This window comes from Pempheris klunzingeri, unplaced genomic scaffold (genome assembly GCF_042242105.1).
Source record: "Pempheris klunzingeri isolate RE-2024b unplaced genomic scaffold, fPemKlu1.hap1 Scaffold_52, whole genome shotgun sequence".
Taxonomy (NCBI): domain Eukaryota; kingdom Metazoa; phylum Chordata; class Actinopteri; order Acropomatiformes; family Pempheridae; genus Pempheris; species Pempheris klunzingeri.
In genome coordinates this window covers 30,572-58,569 of record NW_027254956.1, presented here as the reverse complement: position 1 = coordinate 58,569, position 27,998 = coordinate 30,572, and the positions used below count along the sequence as shown (strand labels likewise).

At 43.6% G+C, this 27,998-nt stretch overlaps 1 protein-coding gene across 3 annotated transcripts; it reads left to right on the top strand.

The window, feature by feature from the left end:
• Positions 1–20: 20 nt before the first annotated feature.
• LOC139224757 (transcription factor COE2) lies at positions 21–27,454 on the top strand. 3 transcript variants are annotated; one of them, XM_070856070.1, is made up of 16 exons: positions 21–151; positions 2,053–2,209; positions 3,903–3,960; positions 5,514–5,569; positions 5,678–5,751; positions 7,075–7,143; positions 21,935–22,016; positions 23,504–23,645; positions 25,171–25,301; positions 25,520–25,646; positions 25,743–25,831; positions 25,934–25,999; positions 26,335–26,503; positions 26,596–26,778; positions 26,886–27,056; positions 27,235–27,454. In XM_070856070.1, exons 1-16 carry the CDS (start codon positions 21–23, stop codon positions 27,264–27,266), a joined length of 1,737 nt encoding a protein of 578 aa, XP_070712171.1. In that variant the 3' UTR covers positions 27,267–27,454. The 3 variants fall into 3 exon arrangements, with proteins under 3 accessions (XP_070712171.1, XP_070712170.1, XP_070712169.1); XM_070856069.1 differs by having other exon boundaries at positions 3,897–3,960; XM_070856068.1 differs by lacking the exon at positions 27,235–27,454 and having other exon boundaries at positions 3,897–3,960; positions 26,886–27,112.
• The last annotated feature ends 544 nt before the right edge of the window (positions 27,455–27,998 follow it).

Genomic DNA, 27,998 nt, shown 5'->3' with positions numbered 1-27,998 from the left:
ACGAAGAAGACGGGGTTTAAATGTTCGGGATTCAGGAGCATCTGATACGAGAAGTGAGCGGATTAAAAGAGAGAAGTCTTGAGGAGATGGATCCAGTCCGGTCGTGGGTGCGTAATGTCGGGGTTGTGGATGCGAACGTAGCGGCGCAAAGGTACAGTACAAACCCAGCTGATCTAGGGCATTACCCTCTCACCAAGTCTGTTCATCAGCTTGTTAGCAACGTGACAGAATTACATTATTTTCACGATCAGTATCATGAGCACAATACGCTTTATAATGTGTGAATATTTGACAGAAGAGCAGGCGTCCTTTCAGAGAAAAGCTGCAAACTACTTGTTGCAAAAGATGACACGAGTCCCCTTTGACTCCTCACTCCTGAACTCACAAAAAAAATTAAATATGATGGAAAACAACACCTGATATTTGTTGTTTTTTTTAAAGTCATGAAAGGACAGTTCTGGATATGTGCACAAAAGAAAAGTAGGCCAATTGTGCCAAAACGCTAAACTAATAATCACAACTATCAGATTTTAACACAAGAAGCATCTGACCAAACAATTTACTGTGGTGCAAAAAGTCAACTTAAATATTCAGTTCGCACAACTGAATTTGAGATAATTTCTCAACAATTGTACGTGAACAAGCTAAAATATTTCCCCCTCCATAGCAGCTATTTTAGCTGATGCTTTTCACCTTTTATCCTGTCCGGCCACACACTTTACACTTGGGGGGGTTTCACCAGCACAAGTAGCCTTACGGGTTTTTTTTTTATTATTTTCTATTATTGAATCATCCTTGTCCCACACGGTTTCACACATTCCCCCAGATGTTCAATCCTCCTCCTCACATTTCTCACGTCTTCACCGACACACGTACAGCAGAGCTCTCAGACTGATTATGACCAAAGTTTGGAAAACAGCCATAAAAGCGCAGTGGCGTCTCCAAGCAAAACAGCAGGCAACAAGTTAATTAGTCGCCTATTATACATATTTTAATAGACATGAAATATAAAGGGTAATTGGTAGGCAACAATGATGCCGCAATTGGCACTGTAATTAGAATATTTGATATCATGAATTGTGTTCTTGATCGTTCATTTTAAATATCTCGATTGTAGGCTTTTATTAAAAAAAAATGATAAACGAACCTCGGCATGGCCTAATTTTCCTTTGGTCTTTTTTTATTAAACAAAATCACGAAAAAAAATCCATAATATACACAAGTCTGATTTACCTGAAAAGATATAAAATGGGTCATTTCAAACCGTTAAAGTTAAATGTACAGATGCCCTGTTCAGGCTCTCCGTTGTGCAGATTTGCTGATATTTTTTGGGGGTTGATTTGAAATAAAAGACAGAGAATTACTTTTGAGTTTCTCTAAATCTTAAATGTATTTACATTTAACAGTCCTATATTTTTACCCCAGGTGCTCCACCATCACTCACCAGTGAAAAACCCTGATTCTATTTTACACTTTTTAGTTTTCAAGTTACAATAAAGTTTCATCAAGTTCTGCTTTTCCTTTTTGCTTTTTTTTATATGTGTATTTTTCCAGACCATATTTGAACAAGGGAAAAGGCCTTTAAGTCATGGGAAAAACAAAACATTTGGAAATGATCTGTATTTTTTGTTTGTTTGTTTGTTTTTTTTCTTTTGCAAAAGATTGCTAATTAATGTTAAATTGAAGGCCTTCAAAATTGGAGAATTAAAAACTTCCTTCCCAGTGGGAAATTAATCTGCTTTTAAAAACAATTTCATTATTGAAACAACTGGTTTAAAGTGCCAGTAAATCAAACATATTTGAGATGCAAATTAATGTAGTTTTTATGATTTACTGCAAACAAAGAAAAGTCTCTGGACTTTAGTTGTAGATTTATTTAGATTTCTTTGATAAACACTTTCAACCACCAATTGATTATATAGGATGGAAATGTAATGAAAAATAACCCTTATATTCAGCAGAATAAATTAAGCCTGTCAAACACAATATGGATGTCTTTAACATGACTTTAGAGGGGTGTGAGCTGACTGTCTCTTCCTGTTGTGTCCTCAGTGGAGTAGCTTTGTCAAGAGCTCATTTTGAGAAGCAGCCGCCGTCAAATCTCCGCAAGTCCAACTTCTTCCACTTTGTCCTGGCGCTCTATGACAGACACGGCCAGCCGGTGGAGGTGGAGAGGACGGCGTTTGTGGACTTTGTTGAGCATGACAAGGTGTGTGAGTGTCTCTGTGATTGTTTGAGGATGTCATCAACACACTAAATAGTTTTCACCTTCACAGTTCTTTCAGGGAAAACACCTAAACCATAAATCTGTGAATAATATCAACAACAGAACATACTAGTAATATAAATCATTTCAGATGTAGCCAGGTGCTCCACTTGATCTTCCCCATCCCCAGTAAAGCCAAGCATATCGAACAGCTGACGGCTACATGTTTACACAAGCTTTACCCTCAATGAGCTGATGATGTGGGATTGAAAAAGAATATCTAATGACTAATTAGCAGCTTGCCTCATTAGGAGGACATCACTACTTTTTAAAATGCAAATTATGCTCGCTCCTGTTATGTTATACAGTGAACTAATCATCAAAGTCTCTTTTCCTTCATGCCCCCCTCCCATACTCTGAATACTGCTGTGGGGGCAGCTGGATTCTTCAGGTTGTACAAGACCAAAATAAGGAAAGGAGACAGAGTTAGAGACAGTCTAGAGAGGGGAGACTGCCTGGGGTGGGAGCCTTATGCCCAGTGTTGATGGATGTTTTTGCCTTGTGGTGAGCGGAGCCGGAATCTCTTAAACTGGCAACAGCTCTCCCCTGTGAGAGAGACAAGAGGACACCGTCCTGTCAACTGAAGTTCAAACATAGTTTTACTATGAATTTCACGGGCAGGGAGGGAGGGGGAGGGCGGGCAACAGTGCTAATGCCAGGGCTGAAAGCTGTCAGTGTGTTCCCCTTTGTGCCACACAGGCCAGCTTAGAGTAATATGACGGCAGTGGAGGAGTTCATTTTCTGCATGGTTACCCTGGCATCTGTTTTTGCTTTGTAATTATGCAGAGGTGGAGCAATGGCATGGCGAAAATAAATGTTCCTCTGTGTATATTTACAAAACTTATGAAGCCAGGCATCCATCTATCTCTTCATGTGAAGTCTCAGTCTCACTTTTGATATTAAGTTTGGAGCTTTGTTACTTTCCAACTTATCCTCATGCATCTTAATTTCCTCACTTCTGCTTCCCTCCTTACAACTGCCTCCTTTTCCTACTTTCACTTCTTCTCCAACCTCCTCGTTCACTCTCCCCCTCTCTTGCTCTCGTCTCTGTGATGCCAGCCTCCTGGGTTATTGGACCAGAGAGCATTCCTTTGAGACCACTTAGAAAGACCAGTAGAGGTAGAGGAGGAGAAAGAAAGAGAAGGAACAAGAGACAGAGAAGGGGGGAGAAGGAAGAAGTGAGAGGCTAGTGGAGAGCCTGGGGGGAAGGAGGGATAGCGGAAAGGAAGTTTTTCTGTCAAGGTCGACTGCTGCTCAGTCTCACATACAATACTTTCCACTTGCTGAGACTCTTTGCACACACACACACACACACACACATAATCATGCTTGCACTACCTTATTGTGCGGAGGACCACTGCATTTGATCGTAAGGTTTTAGGAGTTTGTATCAAACATGATAGTTCAACCTCTACAAAGAACATCTGACTCAAGGTTAAGCGCTCAGCTTAACAAAAGGTCCCACATGCACTTTGAGCCTACAGCCCTCTGATCTCCATGCTGCTCCCAGGGAAGGGCACACTGCAGGATTAGGAGAGACTGACTGATGCTCAGCTGTACTTATCTGTGCCCCAAATGTGCTTAACTGCATGCCCTGCATTTGTCTGTGTGTCTGTCCTCTGTTTCCAAGGAGCAGACGGGAGAAAAGACCAACAACGGCACTCACTACAAGCTGCAGCTGCTCTACAGCAACGGTGAGTCGAGGCAAACACGAGTTCTTAGATTATGGGTTGATTCTTTGCCCTTTGAGGTGTCTAATTTGATCATTTAGACGAAGACACCAGGGCCCGCATGTAGCAGGAATTGAAAAAGGTCACTTGTGGCACTGACACACACCTTTCCACTTAAGTAATTTTCCTCCACGCCTTCCACCCGCCTTACCTCTCCTCTCCTCTCTGAGCTCATAAATTACCTTCCGCTCATTGTCTAATCACCAGGTTTGTACAATTCAGCGTTCAGCTCTGCAAGGAGCCACTTCTGGGCCCATGTATGGGGAGATGAGGTACATGGTGCCACCCCACCCTCGCCCACTCGCATCCCCCCCCCACCCCCCCCCACCCCCTTCCCCCACCCCGACTCCTCCAACCCCCCATGGTGCCTCCACATCAGATCCGGGGATACACAGAGAAATTTGGTTCCCATGAGCCACTGCTGCCCCTACTCTGCCATCGCAGTGGCACCCATGGGAGAGAAGATAAAAGACACGTTCCAGAGCAACCCCCTCGTACACCCTCCATACACACACACACACACACACACACACACACACACACACGCTCACACACACGTGCATACAAGCTCACCAAAAGCACTTCCTCTACATCCCCTCCTCTCATCCCCTTCCCCCAAGCGATATCAAAGGCATCTCAATCGAGACTTTGATGAGAGGAACACATTTTAAAAGCAACACTCTCCAAAGTCTCTATAAAAAATCCTTGGGTAATGTGCTCTTCTCTCAAGAAGCAATTCATTACATGTCGTTTCCCTATCTTGTGTGATTTACAGAGGAGGTTCTGAGGCATCTAGAGCTTCAGGTGTTTCTGGAAATCCTGCTAAGTGACAACACCTGATTGCATAGAAGCGAGAAACAATGAAATACAGACATTTGCTGTTTAGTTAAAGACCTCGACAAAGTGATTATTTGTTGTTTTACCTGTTGGTGTGTAACTCTAACCTCCAGTCAGTCAAGAAACCTGGGAATAAATCAGACATTAACTGAGAAATAACCAAAAATAAATAAATAAACAGAATCGTGAGAATGTAGTTATGAATTCTGGCCTTAAAGCAGAACAGGACTAATAATCATCAAACATCAAATAATTCCCAATCCCCACAGAAACCATCAGAGAGAAAATGTGAACTGCATGCCAATCGTATTCCTCCATGTTGGCTGGAAGGAGTTCAATGCTTTTTCTGAGAGCTTGTCCAGAGTTTGAGATATGAAAAGCTTAATGTCATGAGTCTTTCCATTTTATTTTGAGAGTCCTCACCACTATGTTCTTTTTTATTCACTGGTTAGAGTTGGTTATGGAGTTTAAGTGCAGTTTCAGTCACTTTATTTATGGTTATGTAGTATTTTGCAATTAAGGTTCCAGTGAATGAGCCATAATTTACTCTTATCCAGTGATTCTGTGTTTCTCGCTTGATTGCTCTTCTGCTCTCTTGTTTCACTTGAGTAAATCCTCTCTCATACCCAAAATGAGTTGTCAAAGTTACTGGCAATCAATATCTACGTTTCCTGTTGCAGGGGTTCGTACAGAACAGGATCTGTATGCCCGACTCATCGACTCCGTCACTAAACAGGTTGGTAAACTTCCCTTAAGTCTTCTCAGAGGGGATTTAGCCCTCAGCTATGAAACTTAACTTAATGAAACTTAATCTGTCCCATTGCTCCTTGTGTCCTCCTCTCAGCCCATATCATACGAGGGACAAAACAAGAATCCAGAAATGTGCAGAGTCCTGCTCACACACGAGGTTATGTGCAGGTGAGTCTCACACACACAAAACACACATTCAAACGTTCACCCACAGGGAGGAAATCCAAATATCCATTACTTCGCTCTGCTTTGTCTCAGTCAGCTTGAAATGTGGATTTGGGATGGCGCTTGGGGCTCTACATTTTTGGAAACTAAACTGTGGTTGAAGTGTAAGTCTGCCCCGTCTGTCATCATCCTTGTTACAGAGGTAACCCCCCGCTGCTTTCTGCTGTAATGCAGCATGTCACCGGCCAGCTCCTGTTTCTTCCTGGAGCTCCTCTCCCTCTGGCCCGGAGCTTTGTGGCCAGACCACAGCTGACAGCAGCAGACTCACTGTAGGGGAACAATCCACCGTTTCCTCCTGAAAATGTATCTCCAGCACTTCTGTTTAGCCGCGACATCGTGTTAGAGACAAGTCTCAGTGTTGTAGCCAGTGTCAGGGAGTTAAAAATAGAGTCCCTATCATGGCAAAGTGATCGGACGGTTTTGGTCATTATTTGGTGATGAAAGAAAATAGGTGAACATGTGGCTATGGATGGAGAAGAAGCTGAGGAGAGTGGTGTGGAAGTGGGGCAGTGACCCAGGATTGGAGGGCAGCAGGGGGAAGGATAGGGGGCTGGGACATGGGGAGAGGGGCTAAGACGGAGTGGGCTTTGCCATTGTGTAGCCAGCAGATGCCCGAATGTGACTCACAGCTGGCTAATAACAGAGCCGAAGAGGCAGAGGGCAAGCGTCACAGCTGGGGAGTGAGGCCGTCTGACAGGGGGGCGGAGGGGGGCAGGGCAGGGCCAAGCTGGGACACGAGAGGGGTGAGGCGAGGTGTAGGGGTGGCAGATGGTTAGGGGTGGGGGCACTTTTGTTATGCAGTGAAGGGGACTTTAGGGAAGGGGGGGGGCTGGGTGGCCAGCAGGCTTCTCGGACAGGACTGCTGACGAATGGTAGGATGTTGTGGGATGGTGTGTGTGTGTGTATATGTGTGTGTGTGTGTGTGTGTGTGTGTGTGTGTGCAATGAGGCTGCATGGGGGTTGAGTTTGATTTCGAAATCAATGTGACAGATTGCCTGGCTTGCAATTCACTTTTGAATGGTCTCTCACTGTTTGTAGGGTGTGTTGGTGTACCTTTTCTTCCTCTTTTATTCTTTTGTCTATTCTTCCCCTCCCCTCTCATGCCTCCTTTGTGTGCCCCTGGATCTTGGCCGACTGCAGGGCAGAGTAGTCTGGGCCTGTGGATGTGGATGGGCCAGACAAATGATGGCTCCTCCTGTTTAATTTGTGTTTTTTTTTCCTCCACTGATTTTTTCCTCTTTTCTGTGTCTTTAACTGTCCACTCAGCCGCTGTTGTGAGAAGAAAAGTTGTGGCAACCGAAATGAGACGCCCTCCGACCCAGTCATCATTGACAGGTAATGAGATCAAACCCTGGCCTACAGTGTCCATCGCCTCAAACAAACACTTCTTCACCCCAAATGCACAGTTTGCCACAAAGAAAGAGAGAGAGATCATAGTTTGATGTGAATGTTCTTGTTCTCTCACCAATCAGCTGTTGCACTTCCAGTCAAGTGACAAGAATACGAGCCTTACACACAACATGTATGGATGTATGTGTTGGATGCATCTCTACAGTAGTGTTCATGTTTGTGTGTGTGTGTTTCACGTATAAATGTAGAGATGATTTATATTTATAACACAAGTATGTTTAAGTGTTATGGCCGTGCATCAGTGCAAGCCGGCCGTAACATACTGTGCAATACACTGTCTGTGACTGTGTCTGTCTCCCATGTGTTTCTCTCTCTTCACCTTTATGTTTATCTGTTAATTTATCTTCAGTCTGCTAGGATCTGTTTCAATTTGGTCACTCATTACGTTCAACAGCCGCCATTGCACCTGAAACCTGCCAAAAGCATAGATTTACCTTTTATCAGAAGCATGTGGGTCTTTCAACCCACCAGACAGACTCACATATGTGGTAAATGTTCACCCTGACAGGCAGTTACCGGGCTTAAAGGCGGATGACCACCGCTGTAATCAGTGTGTGTGAGGGCCTTCACGTCCGAGGGATTTTGGAGGTCCCAAACTGTCTGTCGGGCATTATCTGGTGTGATAAATGCTCATAAGCAGGCCGCATGTGAAATACTTTCTCTGTGATGTCATGGATGCAACCTTCATCTCCTCTCCCTCCCTCCCTCAGTCCCTCCTCTCCTCTCTCCTTCTTCCTCCCCTTCCCTCAAATTGTCTGTCTAGCAAACACTCACTTCATATACGTCAAGGACCCTTTTCTTTCCCCTCCTCAGTTCAAGCTGGCTGGCTGTTGACAGTGTGTCTCAAAGGATCTCCGCTGAAGATAGTTTTCATAGAACGGAAAAATCGGGCTGTTGTCTTTCGAATTTTCCCAGAATACCTCTGAGCAGCTGCTTTTCTCATTCACTGTAGCACATTACTCTCCCAATAACCCCCACCCGTGTTCCTCTAACTTCCCCCTAACATGGCTAAACATCTTCCAAATTTGTTTGTAAGTAGCTTGGCGGCGAGTTGGTGAGGAAAGACTGATCTACATCTCTCTGTGGCTCCTTGTGTGTGCATGTGTGTGCGTGTGTGTGTGTTTGTGTGTGTGTGCAAGCTGGTGTGCGGCTGTGAGGATTGATTTAAATGGAATCATTGACCTACTGTACTCTCTAATCACACTGGGCATATCCCATCCTGATGGGGGCTTCTCCCTCTTGACTGGCCTGCGAAATCCTCTCCTCAGGGAGCAGCCTATTAGCAGTCAGTTAATTTCTGATAAGCCAATGGAATTCTGCATGGCCCTCTGCCCTTTTATCCCACCTTATGTGCACTTTCTCATTCGACTGTGCTTATGTACACCACACACTGAAAAGCTAAAAAGACTGACAGGCAAGATGTGTGCATATGTTCAGAGCATCTATGCACTGTTTATGTGCAACACACAAGCGGCTGTATATTTTTATGTGTGAGTGGGGATCCTTGTGCGTTTATTTATGTATGTATATGCGTGTATGTGCGATTGTGTATGTGTCTTTGTGACCCTTACTTTGACCTTTTTCTCCTAGTCACTGCTTAGGTCTTAAATTATTCATGTGTATGTATGTGCCTAAGTCCATTTGTGTTGCATGTGTGTGCTTGCAGTTGTGTGTGTGTGTGTGGACGGTCTGTTTCTGTGGCTCCAGTAATCAGCCTCCTGCTCCCAGCCCCAACACCTGTTCTCCAATTAACATGCAGCGTGCTGGGGCCCACACTCCTATTGCCCAGCCACTGCTTTCTATCCTCTTTCCTCCTCCTTTCTTCTTTTCTTTCTCCCTCTCAGCTCCATGTTCCCTTCATCTCCGCTTTGCCTCGTATCTGCACTTCTGCATACGCCTCATGCTCTTTCCTCGTTCACTTTCGCACGCTTATACACTCCACTTACTTCTTCAGTCCCTATTGCTTCATTTCTCCATTCCTCTTACTTTTTCCCTCATGATACCATCTCCTCCACCACCAACACCCCCCCCCCCCCCCTCCTTCCCTTTAGCCTGTCTAATTTTGCCATAATTAGGCAGTGTCATTAGGACACCTACCCAAGCACAAGGGAGTTTGCAATTCCCCAAACGGCCCAAACCCCCTCTTTTCTAATCTCCTTTCCATATTGTTTCAGTTTTCTCTCCCCCTTCTCCTGCTGCTGCTGCACCCCCTCCTCCCCCTCCACCTCCTCTTTTCCCTAATCCCGATTTGAGTGAAAGGAGAGAGAGGAGATCACAGCTGATCCATAGGGAGGGGTGAAGGGATAGAAAGTGGGGGGACCTGAGGGATGAAGAGGGCAAGGGCAGTCGTTGACAAAGAGATGACTCTTAAGTTGCCGATGGGAGAGAATTATCTAATACGCCACTGCCTGCTGTGTCTAATAGTTTTACAATTGTCTAATCTTAACATTGGTGAACTGATATACTCAGAGGCCCGCTGTGACTTCTCTGCTTGGATGATGTCTTATCTTTGACTGATGAGCTGGCTTGCTCACTGATTGGTTAGATGATTGATCAATAGACAGATAGATAGATCGATTCCTCTGGGCTCATAATCATAAATCTTCACTAACTCTCTAAACTCAAGCTGCGAATGTCTTTTTACATCTTTTCCTTTTTGGAGTGACATTAATTTCTAATTGGCCTTAATATTTTTGTATTATTTGGCTGTCTTTTTTATGATTAGTGAAAAAATTTGTCATTTGGTTTGTCCATTGTCATAAAGAAATAATTGATTTGATGTTCAGAAGATTGTGCAGGTCATCTATCAAGCAAAAAAGCAAAATATTTGCTGGTATGAGCCCCTCAAAAGTGGGAATTCACTGTTTTTTTTCTGTTTCAGTTCATCTCAGTCAAATAGAAAAAAAAAGTCAGCCCTTTTTCACCAATCTTTTTTGCTTTCACTCTGTAGAGATCCTCTACTCGGAGAAGTCCTCAGTATTAACCCAGGCAGATCTGTTAATGGCAGGATTATTGCCATGCTGACCTCTGACCTCTGAGAAACTATATTGGTTCTGGGCCAAAGCTGGCCTCTGTATTTATGAGTGAACCGTGGGTTTACAATGGAGACAAGCAGATGTCAGTATTAGTATTAGAAGGTGTGGTTTGGATGGGAGAGGTCAGTGCTCAGTGTGAGTGCGTGCTTTTATATTTAGCTAAGGAGCTGGGATCAATAGCTGGTCATAAGGAGTGTGTGGAGGGATCCATCGTGAGGCAGAAGTGTTGTGAGCTGGGGGTGGGGGGTGGAGAGGGGTGATCAATGGCAAGCACTATCTCACTAATTGATCGTGTTTCCAAGAGGGGTCTTTTTTAACAAGCCTGCGCTCAGAGAAAAGAAGAATAATCAATAGGAATTTTCCAATGTTGTCAATATGGCTGTTCCCTCATCTAGATTCTAAATGAGCCCACAAAGACTTTTAACTTTTTGGTGCTCTTTGATTTTTGAGCACCGATCTAAAAAGATTCACCTGAAATTCACAAGCACCATAGTTTTTGAGTTAATTTTGCTTTCTGAGTTGATCATTTTACTGTTTGAACAATAGTTTGTTGTCCTGGGCGATGGTTTGACTTCAGATGCTCGGCAAGAGGAATCCATTACTCTTAATCTGAGGTTGTGGGTTGTATTGATCTGTTTGTAGTCTTGCTTCTAGTTATATGCATGTACCACAGCTTTGTTTTCAACTAGTCAGTGCAGGGTTTTGTTTTTTTTCAGCCGTAATCAATGTCTGGTAGATAGCTTTAGTTTCAGCTCAATTACAAAATTCCCTTGTTGAATGTTTATTATTGCAGCTATTATTTGCTAATTTCTTGTGTTGATATCAACAGTAAAACCTATTATTCCTGCAAATAGACATCTTACAGTATGATAATGTACTGATACAGGTGCATGCAGAGTCTTGAGTCTGCACAAGTTTTTTTTTTTACAGTTCTTCACGGATTAACATGTCTGGATGTTTTGACTATGAACTCTTCAAATATCATTTGTTGGTGTATGTAGAGGCAGTCTGACCATCTGTTTCAATGTTAGTCCCTCCACCTGCTGGTGCTTGCCTGTCTTAAACTAATTTTAAAAGATAACAGTGTATGAGGATGAGGGCCACTTCCCTCTGTGATTCTACCTGCTCTGAACAGCAGGCCAGATAGTTTCTCCTTGTACTGCTAATGGTGGGGAACACCGGCCTCCTAGTTCTTCAGCCTCAACTGAAAAGAAAATAGAACCTCTTTGGGAAAAGAACATTAAACTATCAGCCAAAGAATAAATGCAGTAACATTTGTTGGACTGTGTCAGGGGTCGAATTCTTCCCCTCTCCCAGATGCATACTCACACACTGCCGCCAAGTCGCCCTGTTAGGTCATCATATATGCACTTGAGAGTTTTATGTGTGAGACAACAATGTCATTTTAGGAGATTGTTTCTCATACTCCCAGTATAAGATTCTCCTTTGCCTGTGAAGTGGAACTCGTGCTGAGGTTTTCTTTGTTGATACTGGCATGCTGTACCTGTACTGTTATTACCTTTTTAATCATGTTAAAGATGACTTGTTTAAAAGTCTTTTAAGAGGTGAAAGTCGTGTGGGGCTGTGCTACGGTTGGCTCGAACCATCCAATCTTGGAGCCAAGAAATAATGAAAATTCAGTTAAATGGATTTAAGTGTCTAATTTGTCTCCTGGTTTAATATATTTTACTCTGTAACAGGATGTTGGGGTGGGACAAATCATCAGTAAAGGAGGATTTTATGTGAGAAGTAGCTGAGAAAAGACAAAATGGTCTCTGAGAACCAATGTTGTGTATCACTCTCTGCCTCTATCATCCAACATGCAGAGGATGGTGCATGTTTATCCTCCATTTGAGGCTCTGGATGAGGAAGGAGCTGCAGATGATGTTGGCAAAGTTGTGCAAACTGATGCTGACAGACATACCTTCAACTATGGTTACTGATGATTGCTTGCTTGTTAGATCTCTGGTGTTTCTATGAAGGGAAGGGCTGGCCATTTGGAGGCATATCCCAAATCTATGATCCCATTTTTAAGAATTTCACATCTCAAAACGCTTGACACTTGATCAGAAGAGGGACAATTTTAAGTTTTAGTTTATAGCCGTTTGTGATTTGAGCCTTTTTTGAGTGTTGCTGTCTGTGGTTCTAGCATAAAGATGCTTCATATTGTGAGTTACTGTGATTTGATGCCTGACAAAGATCTATGCTGAAATACTGCATTTTAATTACACATATATATACATATACGGGCAGCATGGTGGTGCAGTGGTTAGTACGGTTCCAGGATCAAATCTGCTTGGGCATTTCTGTGTGGAGTTTACATGTTTTGTGATAAAAAGTGGAAAAAATTGGATTTATAGGCATTTATGGAGAAACATTGTATTTACATTCAATGTTGTCTCAAAAAAAAAAGTATACAATAATGCATCAAGGAATTTCCTGATATATATTTAATGATTTACTATACCTTCTACATGTATCATTTAAGTTAACGTGTTGCTGGATTGCACTGCACACTGATTGCATTGCGCACTGATGCACTTATTAATATGTATGCATAAATTACCTGTCTGTCATACACACATACATGCACAGAGACAAAGTCAGACACACTGGTCCCTTCAGTCCGCTGTCACAGGTCCCTCCCTGGTGGGCTAGTACTGTCCAGTCCCTCCAGACCCCTTGTCAGGAAGCCCCTCAGGCAGGGGGCCAGGCAGCGTGGCGACAGGGCCCTGAGGCTCCACTGCACACCGCCTCACACAGCGGAGCGGCACACAGGCTGGACCACTGAGCAGCTGGCACAGGACCGCGAGGATGGCTCCTCCCTTGGGGCAATGCAATGGGGAGAATGACACAAAGACAGACAGCGAGAGACGATGCAATGTCTAGAATATCAAATTCACTGACAGGTACTTCTTCAAACAGTGAGAGGCTCACTCATAGTTAGACTCCTGAAAATGAGTTCAGGGACCTTTCGTGGGGCGAGAGCTTTCTGCAATGTGGTCTCACGTGAACTAGGAAGATCCTGGACTCATGTGTGCACAGGACGTGTATAATGAGCAGTAGGCTATGAGCCGAGTTTGTGTTTGGTCACCTTTGCTCTGCTTTGGCCAGTGTTAGCTGTTGTGACTTGAACCCTGACACAAGGAGTAGGCCTGGTTTGTTTTCTTTGAGAGAGCCTACAGATGGGGCAGTCGGAAACTGAGAGCAGTGGAGGAGTGTTTTGACAGGAAATGGGAATGGACTGCCAATGGGTTAATGTGGGGGAGCAGCAGGGGGACTTTTAGAGTGGTTGGGGTGCCAAGAGGATGGAGGATGGGGGATGGGGGATGGGGGGGGTTGGAATTAGAAGTTTTGAGTTGCAGCTCAATTGCACTGTGAAAGGCCTCGCACTCCCAGAGTAGCTGGGGCAAACCCTACCATTTGTCTGGCCACTAATAGGGTTCACCTTTGGTTAAGGAGTGTGGAGATTAAGTAGGGGCACTCAGAGGATCAGAAGGGGGCAGATTAGTGTGATTTAGAAGTACTTCAGATCACAAGAAGAGGAGAAGTGGTGTGAGGTTACATGTGCGTGACTTTTGATTTGCTCGTTGGTGGGGTATTTTCCACATGACATTGATGCATTTGCCATTTATTTTGTAAGGAGATCTTTTATCAGTATAATCAGAATCTGTGTGTTTGTGTGTGTGTGTGTGTGTGTATGCAGTACATTTGTGTGTGGAGTCAGAGGCCAGTTTGCAGTGGTATTTAGGAACAAGGGCTGTTTTCTTTGGCTGGATGTTGCTGCTGTGGGTGGAGTTGTGTGTTTATGTGTGTGTGTATGTGTGTGATGAGGATCGGTCATCCTCCGCTGTTAAGGTCTTAAATTTCACTGATGACTTAACAATGCCCCCTGGTGCTGGCCCGCCTGCTAGCCACCTTGTTTGTTTGTTTGTCTTTTAATCTGGAGGTACAATATTTCTCACAGGAGTTAGATTTCTTTAAGAAATCTCCAACCTTTCACTTTTTGAAAACATTCCCCAACACTAATATTTATACATCTGCATTATTTCTTAAATAACATTTGATTAAGTTTCCCTATTGGGTTATGCTTGAAGAAATAGACATTCCTCCTGTGGGACATGGAAAAAGCAATCAGGCAGGGATTCTATATAGATACAGTGTTCATACATTAAAGTGCGGGATAGTCTTGTGCACTGAACTGCAGTATATAAAGTTAAAACAAAGACGAAACCATCGCTGGATCTTTTGTGTTTTTCTGGCTGAATCATTAATGCAACAGATGTTGTGTTTTCCTCATCATGGTGGAACAGTTAAAGTTAAAGGAAAACGAGGACAATTTAACAATTGTGTTGTCACTATAATGTTTTGGATGTGTGCATGCGAGTGTATGCATCAGTGTGTGAGTGTGTGTGTGTGTAATGGCCCTGATGAATCTGTCAGGGCTGAGGGCAGGGGGTGATGTGACTGCTGACAGGCTCCCAGCAGGCATGCTGAGAGCCCCAACAGTCTGCATGCCCTCCCTTCAGCCCCCCCAGCACCCGGCTCCCCTTCTCCTCTCGAAGTCCTCGGCTCCACACATTTGCTGTGTATTAGCCACGGACAGTAAATTACAGCACCCTGGACCTCTGAGTGATTCCATTCCCATCTCTTCACACGTTCCTCCTCTCTCCCTGCAGCACCATTATCCAGCTCACCTTCTCTATGTCTGTCTATCTCCCGCCTTTTCTCTCATTTTGATCTGTTTTCCTCCCTCTGTCTGTCATATTCGTCCTGGCTCTTCGACTCCCTCAACCCTGTCAGATTTCTCTCCCCTTTCTGTCTTCCTCTCACTTCTGTTAGACTTCTCATCCTCCGTTCTTCTATTGTGTCACGCTACACAGCGCTCCCTCCCTTACACATCCCCTCCGCTCCCCCTTTACTTTCTTACAAGCAGGTCCCTGTTGTCTAGGCTTCACAGGTTTCTCAGCTGCTTCTCTCTCTCTCTCTCTCGTCCTCCTTCCTATCCCTCTCTCCCACCCTCTCCTTCCCTTCCCCTCTTTGCCCCCCCCCCCCTTCTCTCTCTTTCTGGAAACAGATGTTGTTTGTCAGATCTTATCATTACTGGCTAATTAAGAAGACATCTCTTCTCCTTCTGTTGTTGCTTCTCTTTCCTCTCCTCTCCCTCTCAGTGGCATCTATCCCAGATTCATTGTTCTTCTCGGAAAAAGGTTCCGGTCAAGCTTTGATGTACACATGTTATTGGTAAATCTGATTAGTGGCTGAATGATTGAAAGGGTGTTGACAAAGTAGCGTTGGTGTATTGCAGGTGACTTTCTGCTATGTTTGAAATCTGTTCAGTTGTAGACGATGCGACATCCATCCATCTGACAGTTGAGAGTATATTTTGAATCCTTGTCCCTTAGGACAGACCAAGCATGCTGGGAGAGGTGAGGCCACTGATGGGACTTATATTCCCTGTCCTGGTTGTGAATTCATGTTCTCCAGACTCTGAATATCTATCTATATCCATCTATTTTGCAGGCTGACCGCAGTCCCATGTGGCCATACTTTGTATGCAGTCAGTGCTTTTGGCTAAGCTTGGAAGACTGAAACATTAACTCATTTTCAATTGTTGAAATGCACATTTAGCAGCTAGCAAGAGGTGATACAGTAAAACAGCTAAGTACCCAGGAGAAACCTCGTTGAAACGCTCGAGTGCCTCTTGTGTACCCTTCCCATCATTCCACTTTCCTCCTCTCTGCCCTCTTCCTCTCAGCTCCACTGTTACTTACTCCCTTTTTGTTGTGGCAAGCCTGAAGGTTTTACAGTGCTACCAAGCTCTATAAATCAGCACTGGTGGTTTAAATGTTTGGCTTTGTCACAGCTCTCAAGTTTAGAGGCGGGGTGGGCTGGGGCTGAGGTTGCAAGGGTGAAGGCAGCCTGGGAGGCAGCGGAGAAGAGGCCAGGAGGGGCACAGCCAGTCCACCAGGCAACTTTATAAAGAGCTGAGTTCCCCCATGTGCTAACTGTCTGCCGGAGAATACCTGGAGGTGATTTACTCACTGATTCTCTTATAATTTAGTTTTTTTCCCCCACTGATTTCACTTTCACTTTAGTTCACTGATGCAAAGCAATGTCTTCCCTTTCTTTGAGGATGGTAAACATGTTATTTTTTACAAGATCTTTTTATTCTAAAATTTTGCCAACACACAAGCAGCCAGACATAAACATTGCCTACATAAAGTCAGTAATTATTTCATTATTCGTTTTTGGTTTTAAAAAAGCCTTCAGGTCTTTCACACCGTTCTGATCAATTAACTGGTATCTCACTAGTGGTAGAAAGTCCATCAACTACTGTGGTTTAGTACAATTTGAGGTACTTCTGAGCTGTAATATACATCTACTCCACTTCATGTCAGAGGAACATACTTTTTACTTTAATATATGTATATATATATATAGTTCTAAAACCAAAGCTGTTTCATTGATGACTGGTTTATGTTATAAAAGCTGTTGAAAAAAAGTGAGAATAGATGATGGAGTCAGTGTGGCTGTGTGACGTTTGCTGGTGAAAGGCGAGTGAAGCTGATGCCACAGATATCCCTGTATGTTTTAGGAGGAAAAGGGGGGTGGTTGGACTGGGAGGTTGGTGTGAAAGGTCCTGTCGTGGTATGCGACAGCGGGGGTATCAGTTCGAGGAGGGTTTTCTGTGCCCCATTAGCAGTGTCAAAGGTCATGTGCCCCGGGTGTTAACCCTGGTGACCAGTCTAGCTTCCAGTCTGCCAGGGGACCCAGGTCCAGGGGTATTTATTACTACCCTTACCCCCCTCCCTCCACCACCCCACTCCATCCCCAAAACACAGCTCTCCCCATGGAGGAAAACAAAACACCTCCATCCCTCCCCCCCAGCCGTTCCTCGGCCTGGGTACACGTACTAATTGGATGCATTTCCATACACTGATGCATGACGACCCATCTGTAGATTTTAGCCTTGACGTGAAATATTCCTCGATCAGCTCTGGTTTATCCAAATCTTAGCATGTAGCCGTGAGCTGCTGCATGATTTTGGCCTATTACCGACATGCTTTATTACAAATCAGCTAGCACGTACAAACATATGACTTTTACACGTTTGTTTTTGAGGCATCATTTTTGCTAATGTGTATAATTTTGCATGACTGATTGCACACACATGGTTGCTTGCAAGCCAGTGTTTGTCTTTGTGTATTTCTCTGTGAACTCGGGCATGAATGTGTGTGTAGTTTGTGCTGTTAGTGCGTGACATATGCATGCATACGTGCATGCATCTGGGCCTGCTGTATGAGTTAGTGCTCTCAGTGTGTGAGTGTGGCAGAGGAAGGCCCTCAGCATGTCAGTATGTTTTAATGCTTCACATCTGGTTTCCTAATTTTCCTCCCACCCTCCCTGCCCTCCCCTCGGCTCCCCTCCACCGCGATGTCAGGACACTGTTTTGTTTTTTCAGGGTGGGGTGTGTGTGTGTGTGTGTGTGTGTGTGTGTGTGTGTGTGTGTGTGTGTGGGGGGGGGGGGTGATGGAAGGGATGTCTGATGAGTGATGGGCCTGAATACAGGACATCAACATTCTTCCTCTCTTCCTCTGTCTCTGCCTCTCCTCTTCTCCAGCTTTCTGTTCCTCTATTGCTCTCTCTCTCTCTTTTCTTATTTCTTGAAATCAGTAGCTACTAAACAATATGGACAGGGCCAGGGTTATGTGTATGAAAAAGATGATCTCTGTCCTCACTCTCCTGCTCCTCTTCTGTGTCTGAGCATTGGGGCATCCATGTCTGATGAAGAAAAATTATGACAATCTCTTCCCCCTAAATTTCCAGAAATTTTCCCCTTCTGTATTCTTGTATCAAAGTTTAATTTTATCATCTTTGGTGCAGTAACCCAAAATTGAAAGGCCAACGCCAAACTGAGAAAAGGAGAGGAGTAATGAAAGTCGAGTTCGAGCTGTGCTGCTAACTAACTTGAACTCTGCGTTAAGGCCTTTTACATCACATGCTTCAAGAGTTGCTGCTACCAGTAAACCTTCATTTACAATGAGCACAGAGGGTGATGTGTTTTATGTCTATGTGAAAAGGCAGTTTATGTCAACAGTGATTAGTGCTGATGAATGCCTATGAAAATTTTTGTTAGGGGTCCTGTGCTGCTTAGGTGCTCATTGCATGATTAATGCCATCTGTAAAGCATCATGTGTAACACTTATGTGTAACAGATGCCCCAAAGGACTGAGAAACTGAGCGTCCATGCCTAGGAGTGAAATATTTAGAAAAACTGCATTTCTGCTATTGTTTTTGGTGTCATGACTTGCTGGTTGGTCTCTGAACTAGTGTTAGCTGAGCAAGTTGTCACCATTGGGATGGCCGCCTCATGCTGCGAGGCCTGTGTTTAGTCTTGGGAACTGAAGCAGATGTAGACAAAAGGGATTGAAGGCCTTGACAGAGATGCAGAAGTGAAGACAGACAAGAAAAAAACAGACTCCCTGTGGAGCTGCGGTGGAAAATGATCCCGAGGTTTAAGACTTGGGTCTATGTGTTGTTTGTGTTTCCTGTTTAAGTGTGTCTGTGGAGGGTAGATGTGGAAGATAAAACTTGGTTTCCACTGCTGGCCACGGTAAACAGTAAACTGTGATATTCAATTACTTGTCATCAATATGGAGCAACAAAAATCGCTGATCAAGTTTTTTGGTGTCACATTTGTTAGTGATCAAATATATACATAGAAGATATTCTTTTTTCTACAATAAGAAAACAATGCTTTTACTCAAAGTCTGTGAAGCTCAACAAAACTGACTTGTTAATGATCATGAACATGCATGTGGCAAAGTTAAACACGTCTCCCTTTAGTTCTATGTGCACTATGTTAGCTAGTTAACACTGTTTTAAAGAAACAGAATCACCATTTTCACCTGCTCTTTGGAAAAGAATATACTGTGAACGTAAAGAACAAGGCGCACATTACTTTTAAACATGCTTGAGCTGGTGGAGCTTTTTGAAAATAGCCTTTCTCTGCAATTTCCCTGTGACATGAAGATCACCTCCAATTCTTTGCATGTTCTCCTCATCTCTTCCCTCTGGATGAGGAGGTGTGTGGGTGTATTACATTACCAAAACAAAAACAAACAACAGCAATATTAAACTTTTGCAACCACAATAGAGGAGGGGATAAAAAACAGAGGGTCCTCGACTTCTTATTAATTATGCAAGATTAGTCTAATTATAATTCAGCAAATGAATGTGTGGCAGAAGGTGCGAGGCGACGGGGCTGGGAGATTTGCATGTTAAGTGGGCAGGGGGAAGCGGCTAATGCATGCTAATATATGCGTCAATGTCTCGCTTTAATTTCAGCATTTGCAGCTGTGTGCGTCCGAACTGAGGGGGGTGAAAAGTTGACTCAATGGGTTTTTGGGAGGGGGGCAAAGGTGGGGGTGGCGGTGTATTAGAGTGTGCATGCGTGCATGTGAATGTGTATTTCTGTGTGTGTGAGGCATCTGGTGTCATACAAACAACGAATGATGAGAAGAAGTCAACAAACAAGGTCAAGAACCCTCAGAAAGTTCTCAAAGCCTGAGATGGATGTAGACAACCTCTCAATTAGGGTTGTGATTTCACTATCTGAGGCATCGCCACAGGTTTTATCGTGTCAGTCAGTCAAATGAATGATGACTGTTGGTTAGAAGAACATTCAGTAGCCAATGAGCAAGTGGCAAGAACAGCTAAACCAGAGCCAGAACATAGGCAGGGTTACTAAAACTAAAAATATGGCCCCTGTGCTGACTTACCTCTTTAGAAATGTCCACTATAGACTTGAAAATTGACCCATAAGGTAAGAGTCATCGGCCAGAATAAAAGACACATACAGCATGACCCTTAAAGTAGGCAGTATGGTGCCTGCCTGCGTCCTCTCTTACATCTGCACGTTGGACACCATGACTCTGAAAAGGCAACACAATATAACAGCCCACTTTTGATTATGGTGCCTTTTCAGAGTTGGGAAAGAAACTGTATAACTTTCCTTGTGCAATGATACTGATACTGTCATGGTGTCCAACATGCAGATGTAAGAGAGGATGCAGATGAGGAGAGAAATGGAAGTGGGAGAGGCACAGATGTGCCCTTTACATGTTTCCACCCAAAACTGAGGTCTGGTGCAGCTTTGAGGTTGGAGGTCCAAGCGCTCACTGATAAATTATAATCACCCTCTGCCAACAACAATATTGATTGTCCTCTGAAGAAATAGCTCAAATCAAGAAATATTGGACACACTGTTGGAACTGAGAGCTAGTTTCAAGCCAGATTCTGTTCACAAGGGAGGAAGCTGGAGCGAGTGATGGAAGAATAGCGAGTAAAAGCTGACAGAATGAGGGAGAGATTAGTATTCGATGGGAGGGTTCAGAGCTGTGGGGCCAATATGAAGTTCCTCTCCAAACAACAGCTCTCCATTAAGATGACTTATATTTGCAGAGAGCACAGTGTGGGTGGGATTGGAGCTAACCATGTAGCCCAAAACCGCTGCCTCCCTCTGCAGCATTTTTCTTCTGCACTGTTGTTGTTTGTTTAATTGGAACATTAATGGATGTGTTTTTCATTGGCAAAACAGAGTTGTGTTCTTTCTGAAGTGAAGTGGACATCTGGTATGAGGGCTATATATTTGCCACTTGCCATAATTATATCATAGCACTTCCTGGCTTGTTTTGGGTTTTTTTTCCACACATCTTCTGCCTAATTTTTTTCCACTGTGAGATTTGTGTTGATTTTCTCGGCCTCGTCTGCACCTGCCCTCTTTATATACTTTCCTGAGTCTCACCTTGCCAAGTCTCTCTCCTCCCTCCTCGCTGTATTTCAGTGATGGAATGTGTTCTTGTTGTTGCCTTCTCTTTCCCATCGCTGTCTTTGCCTCTCAGCATGGGGACTTTGGGATTGCGGCAGAGCTGCGTTGCCATGGCAGCGGGCTGTGTTGCCGAACTGTGTACACCTGGGATTTGGAGTCTCTCTCCATACTCTCCCTCTCTCCTATTTATTCCACCTTTCTCTCAGGTTTTCTTTGGTGTAGCAGAAGGCTATCAGCACCTCTCTCTCTCTCTTTCTCTCTCTTTCTCTCAGTCTCCACAGCCTATCACCCTCAAAAGTACACTCACATACATAATGAGACACCTATACTTGAAAACAAAATTCATGTCCATACCAGCGCCTATGCTTCTATCACTACCTTCCTCTTGCCACCTCCTCATTTCACTTTCTCTGTAGTTGTCTCTACTTCGTTCCTTCTCCATTCCCATGTGGGGGTTCAAATACGGCATTGCGGGATACCATGGTCCCTCGAGTCCCCTGGCATACATCACTGTCTCCAGTTTACTTTGAAACACAGCAGCGCTTTTCACTGGACTGTGCTTCAAATTCTCATCACTTGATTTAAAGTGTAATAACATTGACTTTAATACCAAGCTAAACAGCTGGGATTGATGTCAGAGCTGTAATCATATAGCTGAGCACAAATACACACACACACACGCGCTCGTGCACACACATCGTCCACAAGACCTGTCTCTGAAAAATAATGAATGTCTCCTTTGACTGCTAGTGTGTTGCCGGGGTGCAAATAATCATATACAAGATTCTTTCATGTGATTTCTTAGTTGCTAATGTACAAACATGTGTCCTCTTATTTACCTTTGCAGGTTTTTCTTGAAGTTTTTCCTGAAATGTAACCAGAATTGTCTGAAGACAGCAGGAAACCCGAGGGATATGAGGAGATTTCAGGTACAATGAGAGGCATGTGTGTGCATGTGTGTGAATGGAAAGATGGAAGATGAATATGCGGAGCGAAGTATTTAAGAACTATATTTTACAGTCACATAAAACATGCCCCCATCATGCCCCTCCATCCTAACATAGCAGTTTAATAATACATTTCCAGCCTGTGATGAGGAGAGTTTATGTCGCAAACTCTCACATAGTAAAGCTCTGGAAAAGTTTTTTCCAATGGAAAACAGAAAAGGGAGTTTGAGGTGAAAGTTAAAAATCAATAAGGAGTCAGAGAGATGGAAAGACAAACGAAAGGAGTTAGATATGTGGGAGACTTTGTCATTGGGGTGCTGGGGTGCAGGAAATAGGTTGAGGTGTTTCAGGAAGTTGTCAGGAATTGAGTGATTGGCTCCAGATGGAGGAGGTCATGCTCCGTGACCCAGGAAGTGGTCGCAGGGGACACTCCCGCCTCACTTCCTCTGCCGTCTTTCAGCACCAGCGGCCCCCGTCTGGCATTCTCCTTCTCCCAGCAAACCCTCTGTCCCTTCCCCTTCTCCGTGCTCCCTCTGTCTTCCACCATGTTTGCTTTAACTCCTGCGATGTGACACATGCCGAGAAGTTACGAGCACACAGGCGCTCCGAGGCTCTCATCTCTGGGTTAAAAGGTGATCAGCGCTGGACAGGAGACTGCTGCTTGATCGATAATTTACAGTTATTTTCCTTTTGGGTTCCCTTCCCATTCCACCACCTATAGCCCATATGCTTCTTCTCCTTTTCTGTCTTACGTTCCTTCACCTGCAAAATTACTGCCATGTGTTTATTTTGAAGGGAGTGCGAGGTTTTTATCACTTCCCTCGGATTTTCTACAAATATGTAGTATAAAAAAGGGATGATTTACGAAATAATTGAAAATTACTTTTTCTCACTGACCCTTTCCTTAAAAAAATTTTCTTAAACTCATTATCACTTTCAGAAATAGTATCACATCAACACTCATGAATATCCAAAGAGAAAAACTTACAAGTATCCTCTCATTAATTATATGTGGGTCATCCATGCGAGGCAGATGTGTGAAGGGACACACACATGCTGCGGCCAGAAAATCAAATTAGGGCCCCTATATATCATCCAGTACTTTAACAGCCGGCAAAAATGGGAGATTTGGTCCATATGTTTGGTGTCATTGAAGGATCAGGAGGAGACAACGATGAGCCTGCTGCATGCTGTATGAATCAAAAAGTTAGGCAAGAGGCAGAGGGGAGGCCATATGGAGACCTGATGGAGGAGTGGAGGGGTGTATGAACAGTGTCATCAGCAGAATGCAGACAAATCATGAAGATCCCAGAGATGTCACATTACCTATTGAGAAATATTACTATCACCTGTATGCTGAAATAAATTGCTGCTCAGGGATTTTGCTGCTGTAACCGGAGATTGTGACTCGCAGTGTGCTGTCTAAGTCGTGCACATACACTCATGGATCTTACTGCTGACTCTTTCAGGTGGTCCTGTCCAGCACTGTGAGTGTAGACGGCCACGTCCTAGCAGTGTCTGACAACATGTTCGTCCACAACAACTCAAAGCACGGCCGGAGAGCTCGCAGACTGGAGCCAGGCGAGTCCGTCGAGAATAGCATGGAATATGGTAACTTGAAAACACGACAATGTCACATCCCATTTATTTATTTTTTTATTCTTATCTGTCTACTTCATCATTCACACTCATAGAACACACTGAACAAACTGGAGGCAAACAGCAGATACTTTAGTTGGTTAATGTCCATTTATAATCACCATGATTTATCAAACATAACCAGTGGTGATTAACTGAGCTACATACCAGTGTTCACATAAAGCACAGATGATTAGAATATCTTATCTTTAATCTATGCCTCTAAATGTGAAGAACAAAATTCTAAATTGGATGAGATCCAGTTCCAAGTCACATTTATCACTAAGAAACGCATAAAACATTTGCACACATTTTCATGTGCAGCGGTGGAAAGTAACTAAGTACATTTACTCAAGTATTGTGCTTCTTAGGTACTTTACTTTACTAGAGGTTTTCCAACTTACACTCATTTATCCTTGATTTCATCAAGAATGCTTTATTACTAAACATTTATCTGAAATTGTGGTTACTAGTTACTTTGTTAAGTAATATTTTGCATATAGAACATATGATGGACTGTTACACGATAGAATAACTACCCAGTAGTATATAAAGTAGACAAAAACAGCTTCAACATTAAAGAACACAATGCACATGTATGTATCAGTAATTCTAATACAATAACTAGAAAAACAATTGGAGACTACAAACCTCCACCGAGCCCAATGGTCTTCTATGATATGCAAATCTGCAAGCGCAAGTCTGGATTTATTTCCAAAGCTGTAGGAATAATCTCAGAGTATAGTTGTGCCTAGCTGAAGCGTCATCATCTTATCTGTGCATTTATCATAGTGCTTCTTTCTTGTAAATATTCCACATACTAAACACACATATATATGTACACATTTCAAATGATTAAACTGACATAACATTATGAACATGACAGTTAGTAATCATGCACTGGTAATGCTAAACCACACTGACCTTTGAATAACTGCATCTCTCACAGATCTGCTGAATTTGTTTCTATAGTGATGGCAGTCACAGGGGCCTTTTTCCTGCATTTTAGTGTTTTTGCTTTTAATATTGTAAGCTAATCTAGTTGATAATACCTCTACATTTTTACTTGGGTAGGATTAAAATGCAGAATTTAACTTGTAAACAAGTATTTTTAGACTGTTTTATTGCTACTTTTGACGGATCTGAATACTTTCTCCACCACTGTGGCTGTGTCTTTGTGGTCTGTGTTTCACCCAAGCTTTTTTAATGTTGTATGCGATTGCATTGCTTTCACGTCGTGTGACTTTTTGGCCCACATTTGATATGGATCTTGATCTGAGACCCTGTTCTTCATTCTGTTTGTGGTGTTCATGGATACAAGTAGTAGCCATGAAATAATGTTATCCTTGAACTTAAATATTTAGTTTTGGCCTGAACAATGCCCTACATCCCAAAACTAAAGAGCATTTTCAATACATTCCTCCTGAAACAAAAATCTTCTCTTCTTTCAATTGATGTTCATCCTGCATTGTAACTGTTGCTTTGGTCGACCGTTTAGCCACCCCGTGTATCAAAGCCATCAGCCCCAGTGAGGGCTGGACCACCGGCGGGGCCATGGTCATCGTCATTGGGGAGAACTTCTTTGACGGACTGCAGGTGGTGTTTGGCAGCATGCTGGTGTGGAGTGAGGTAGGAATTGTCTACAAAACATCTTGCTAATGATGGCACAGTCTGAGGCGTATTTTGAAATGATATATATAGCATATGGCTTGTCTCATTATTTAGATGATTTATGGGCAGTCTACACAAATTAATCTTTCCGCAGATTGGTTAGCCTAAATATTTACAAGGCATGGAGGGAATAATTTGTTGTCGTTTTGTGACATGATTTCTGTCCTGTTCCTCAGCTGATCACTCCGCACGCTATCCGTGTCCAGACACCTCCTCGACACATCCCTGGGGTCGTGGAGGTCACACTGTCTTATAAATCCAAACAATTCTGCAAGGGAGCACCTGGACGCTTCATCTACACAGGTATATAGACAACACTTCACAATGCTCGGTTTTAAACATTTTTACTTTTATCAATATTTGATGCAAAATATATGTTTCTGTATTATTTGGTTTCAGCCCTGAATGAGCCAACTATAGACTATGGATTCCAGCGCCTTCAAAAGGTCATCCCTCGACATCCCGGTGACCCAGAGAAACTAGCCAAGGTTAGAACTCCTAAAACTTTACAATGCTTGTAATGATTTTCAAGGAACTGTGCATTCTGCGCTCTTTTTAAGATGCTAATGTAAACGTTCTGTTCTTTGCAGGAGATCCTCCTGAAGAGAGCAGCAGATCTTGTTGAGGCACTGTACGGAAATCCACACAGTAATCAGGTAAACAGCGGCAGCTTTAGTACAATATCCCAAATACTTTAACATGACATGATGACATAAACAGATCATGTATATATTGTAGAGACTATAACAGTGATTTAGCATGTTTTAGTCCATTAAATATTAATTGTGTATACTCTACATTACTGCTGATATATACATATATATATATATATATACACACACACACACATATATATGTATATATATATATATATATGTAAGTTTTCACAGGTAACATCTTGACAACCTGAAAAATTGCATCACCTGGCCTCTAGCTGTATCTGTGAGACTACAAGCCATTGCTAATTTCTGTGTCACTGTATCTCCTGTAGGACATGCTGCTGAAACGTGCAGCAGACATTGCCGAGGCGCTCTACAGCGTTCCCCGTCCTCACAGTCAGCTACAGGCGCTGCCCAGCTCACCGGCCCACGGCAGCGTCATGGGCCTGGGCTCCTATCCTTCACAGTTAGGCGTCAGCATCGGAGAGCAGAGCAGCCAAGGTGAGCTGAATGACACATAAACTATTCACTACTTGAGATTTTTTTCCACTTAGGAAGCTTGGAACTGACCCACCTTTGAATTTCTCCTCCAGGTTACATCAGGAATTCCAGCAGTTTGTCTCCAAGGGGTTACCCATCAGCCTCCACTCCTCAGCAGTCTAGCTATGGGGGCAGCGGGGGGATGACCGGAGGCTATGGGACAGTGCCCATGACCAGTCTAGGAGTGCCTGGCTCTCCTGGTTTCAGCAGTGCCTCCCCAACAGGCTCCCCCTACAGTAAGACTTGTAATTGTCTACATAAATTTGTGTGGTAATTAACATCTCATTTCTGAGTCTGTTGTGAGTTTAAGACCTGAGACTGATTGTTGCTCTCTCTTCCACAGTAATGCCCTCCAGCCCCACTATACCAGGAAGCTCAAGCTCTTCATCGTCTCTCTTGCCTTTCTCCTCCTTCCCGTCTGCTGCTAAACAGAAGAGTGCTTTTGCTCCTGTCCTCAGGCCCCAGGGCTCCCCCTCTCCTGCCTGCCCCGCCTCAGGGGGGAACAGCTTCAGAGGTAGCCATCCGACTCACTATCTGACCCCCCTGTCTGAACTTACGAATGCAGTCTAACCCCTCATACTAACCGCTCGAAAAGCTTTGACTGAACAAGACAGACAAAAGTTGCTGGATGTACAATAATGCAAGACCTGATTGATTGGAATCATAGATATTGTATATTTTTTTCTCTCCAGCGATGACGGGCCTGGTTGTTCCCCCGATGTAGCAAAGCACCAATCCAAATCTACCCCAAGCCACTGCTTCACTTAACCCCTCTTTTGGCATTAAGAGGGCAGGGAGAAGGGAAAATTGATCACTAGCCACCATGTATAACTTTCCTTCCTCAGCCCCCCGCCATTTTTGAGTCCAGATTTTTTCATCCAGGTGGATGAACAGGACGGGGTATGAAAATGTCCAAAGACCAGCCATCTACTCCAGAGGCAGAGCAGATTACTCCACTCACAACCACAGACAGACAATGCTCCTTAGCTAACAGCACCAGACTGGACCATATACCGCTGTGTGTGTCATGAAGCGTCTGCATTTTGAGAGGACACAAAAAGAAACCAGGTCCTAATTTCACCCCAAGCTTCAAAAGCATCTGTATTTCCCTCTGGCCTACTATCACATGCAGTATCTGGTTCTTCCAACGCCTGCCCATACCTGGGCCAGAGACATACGGGACACGTTGTGAGAGCACTGAGCGCTGACGGACAACTCTGATATAATGTCGCAGCTCGAAGAAGCAGGGTGCTATTTGTCTGTGTATGGACACCTTAAATGGCATGTGTGTACACTGTCTGTGGATTAGCGAGAGCTTTTTTTGTAGTAGACTTTTTGAAGACAATTTACATTCCAGAAAAATAGACCCTTTATTTTTTGTTCTGATCTCTACGGTTTTACAAGGGAGAATTCTTTGTCTCAAGGGTTATTACTAAAGGAATTCATATATTGATTT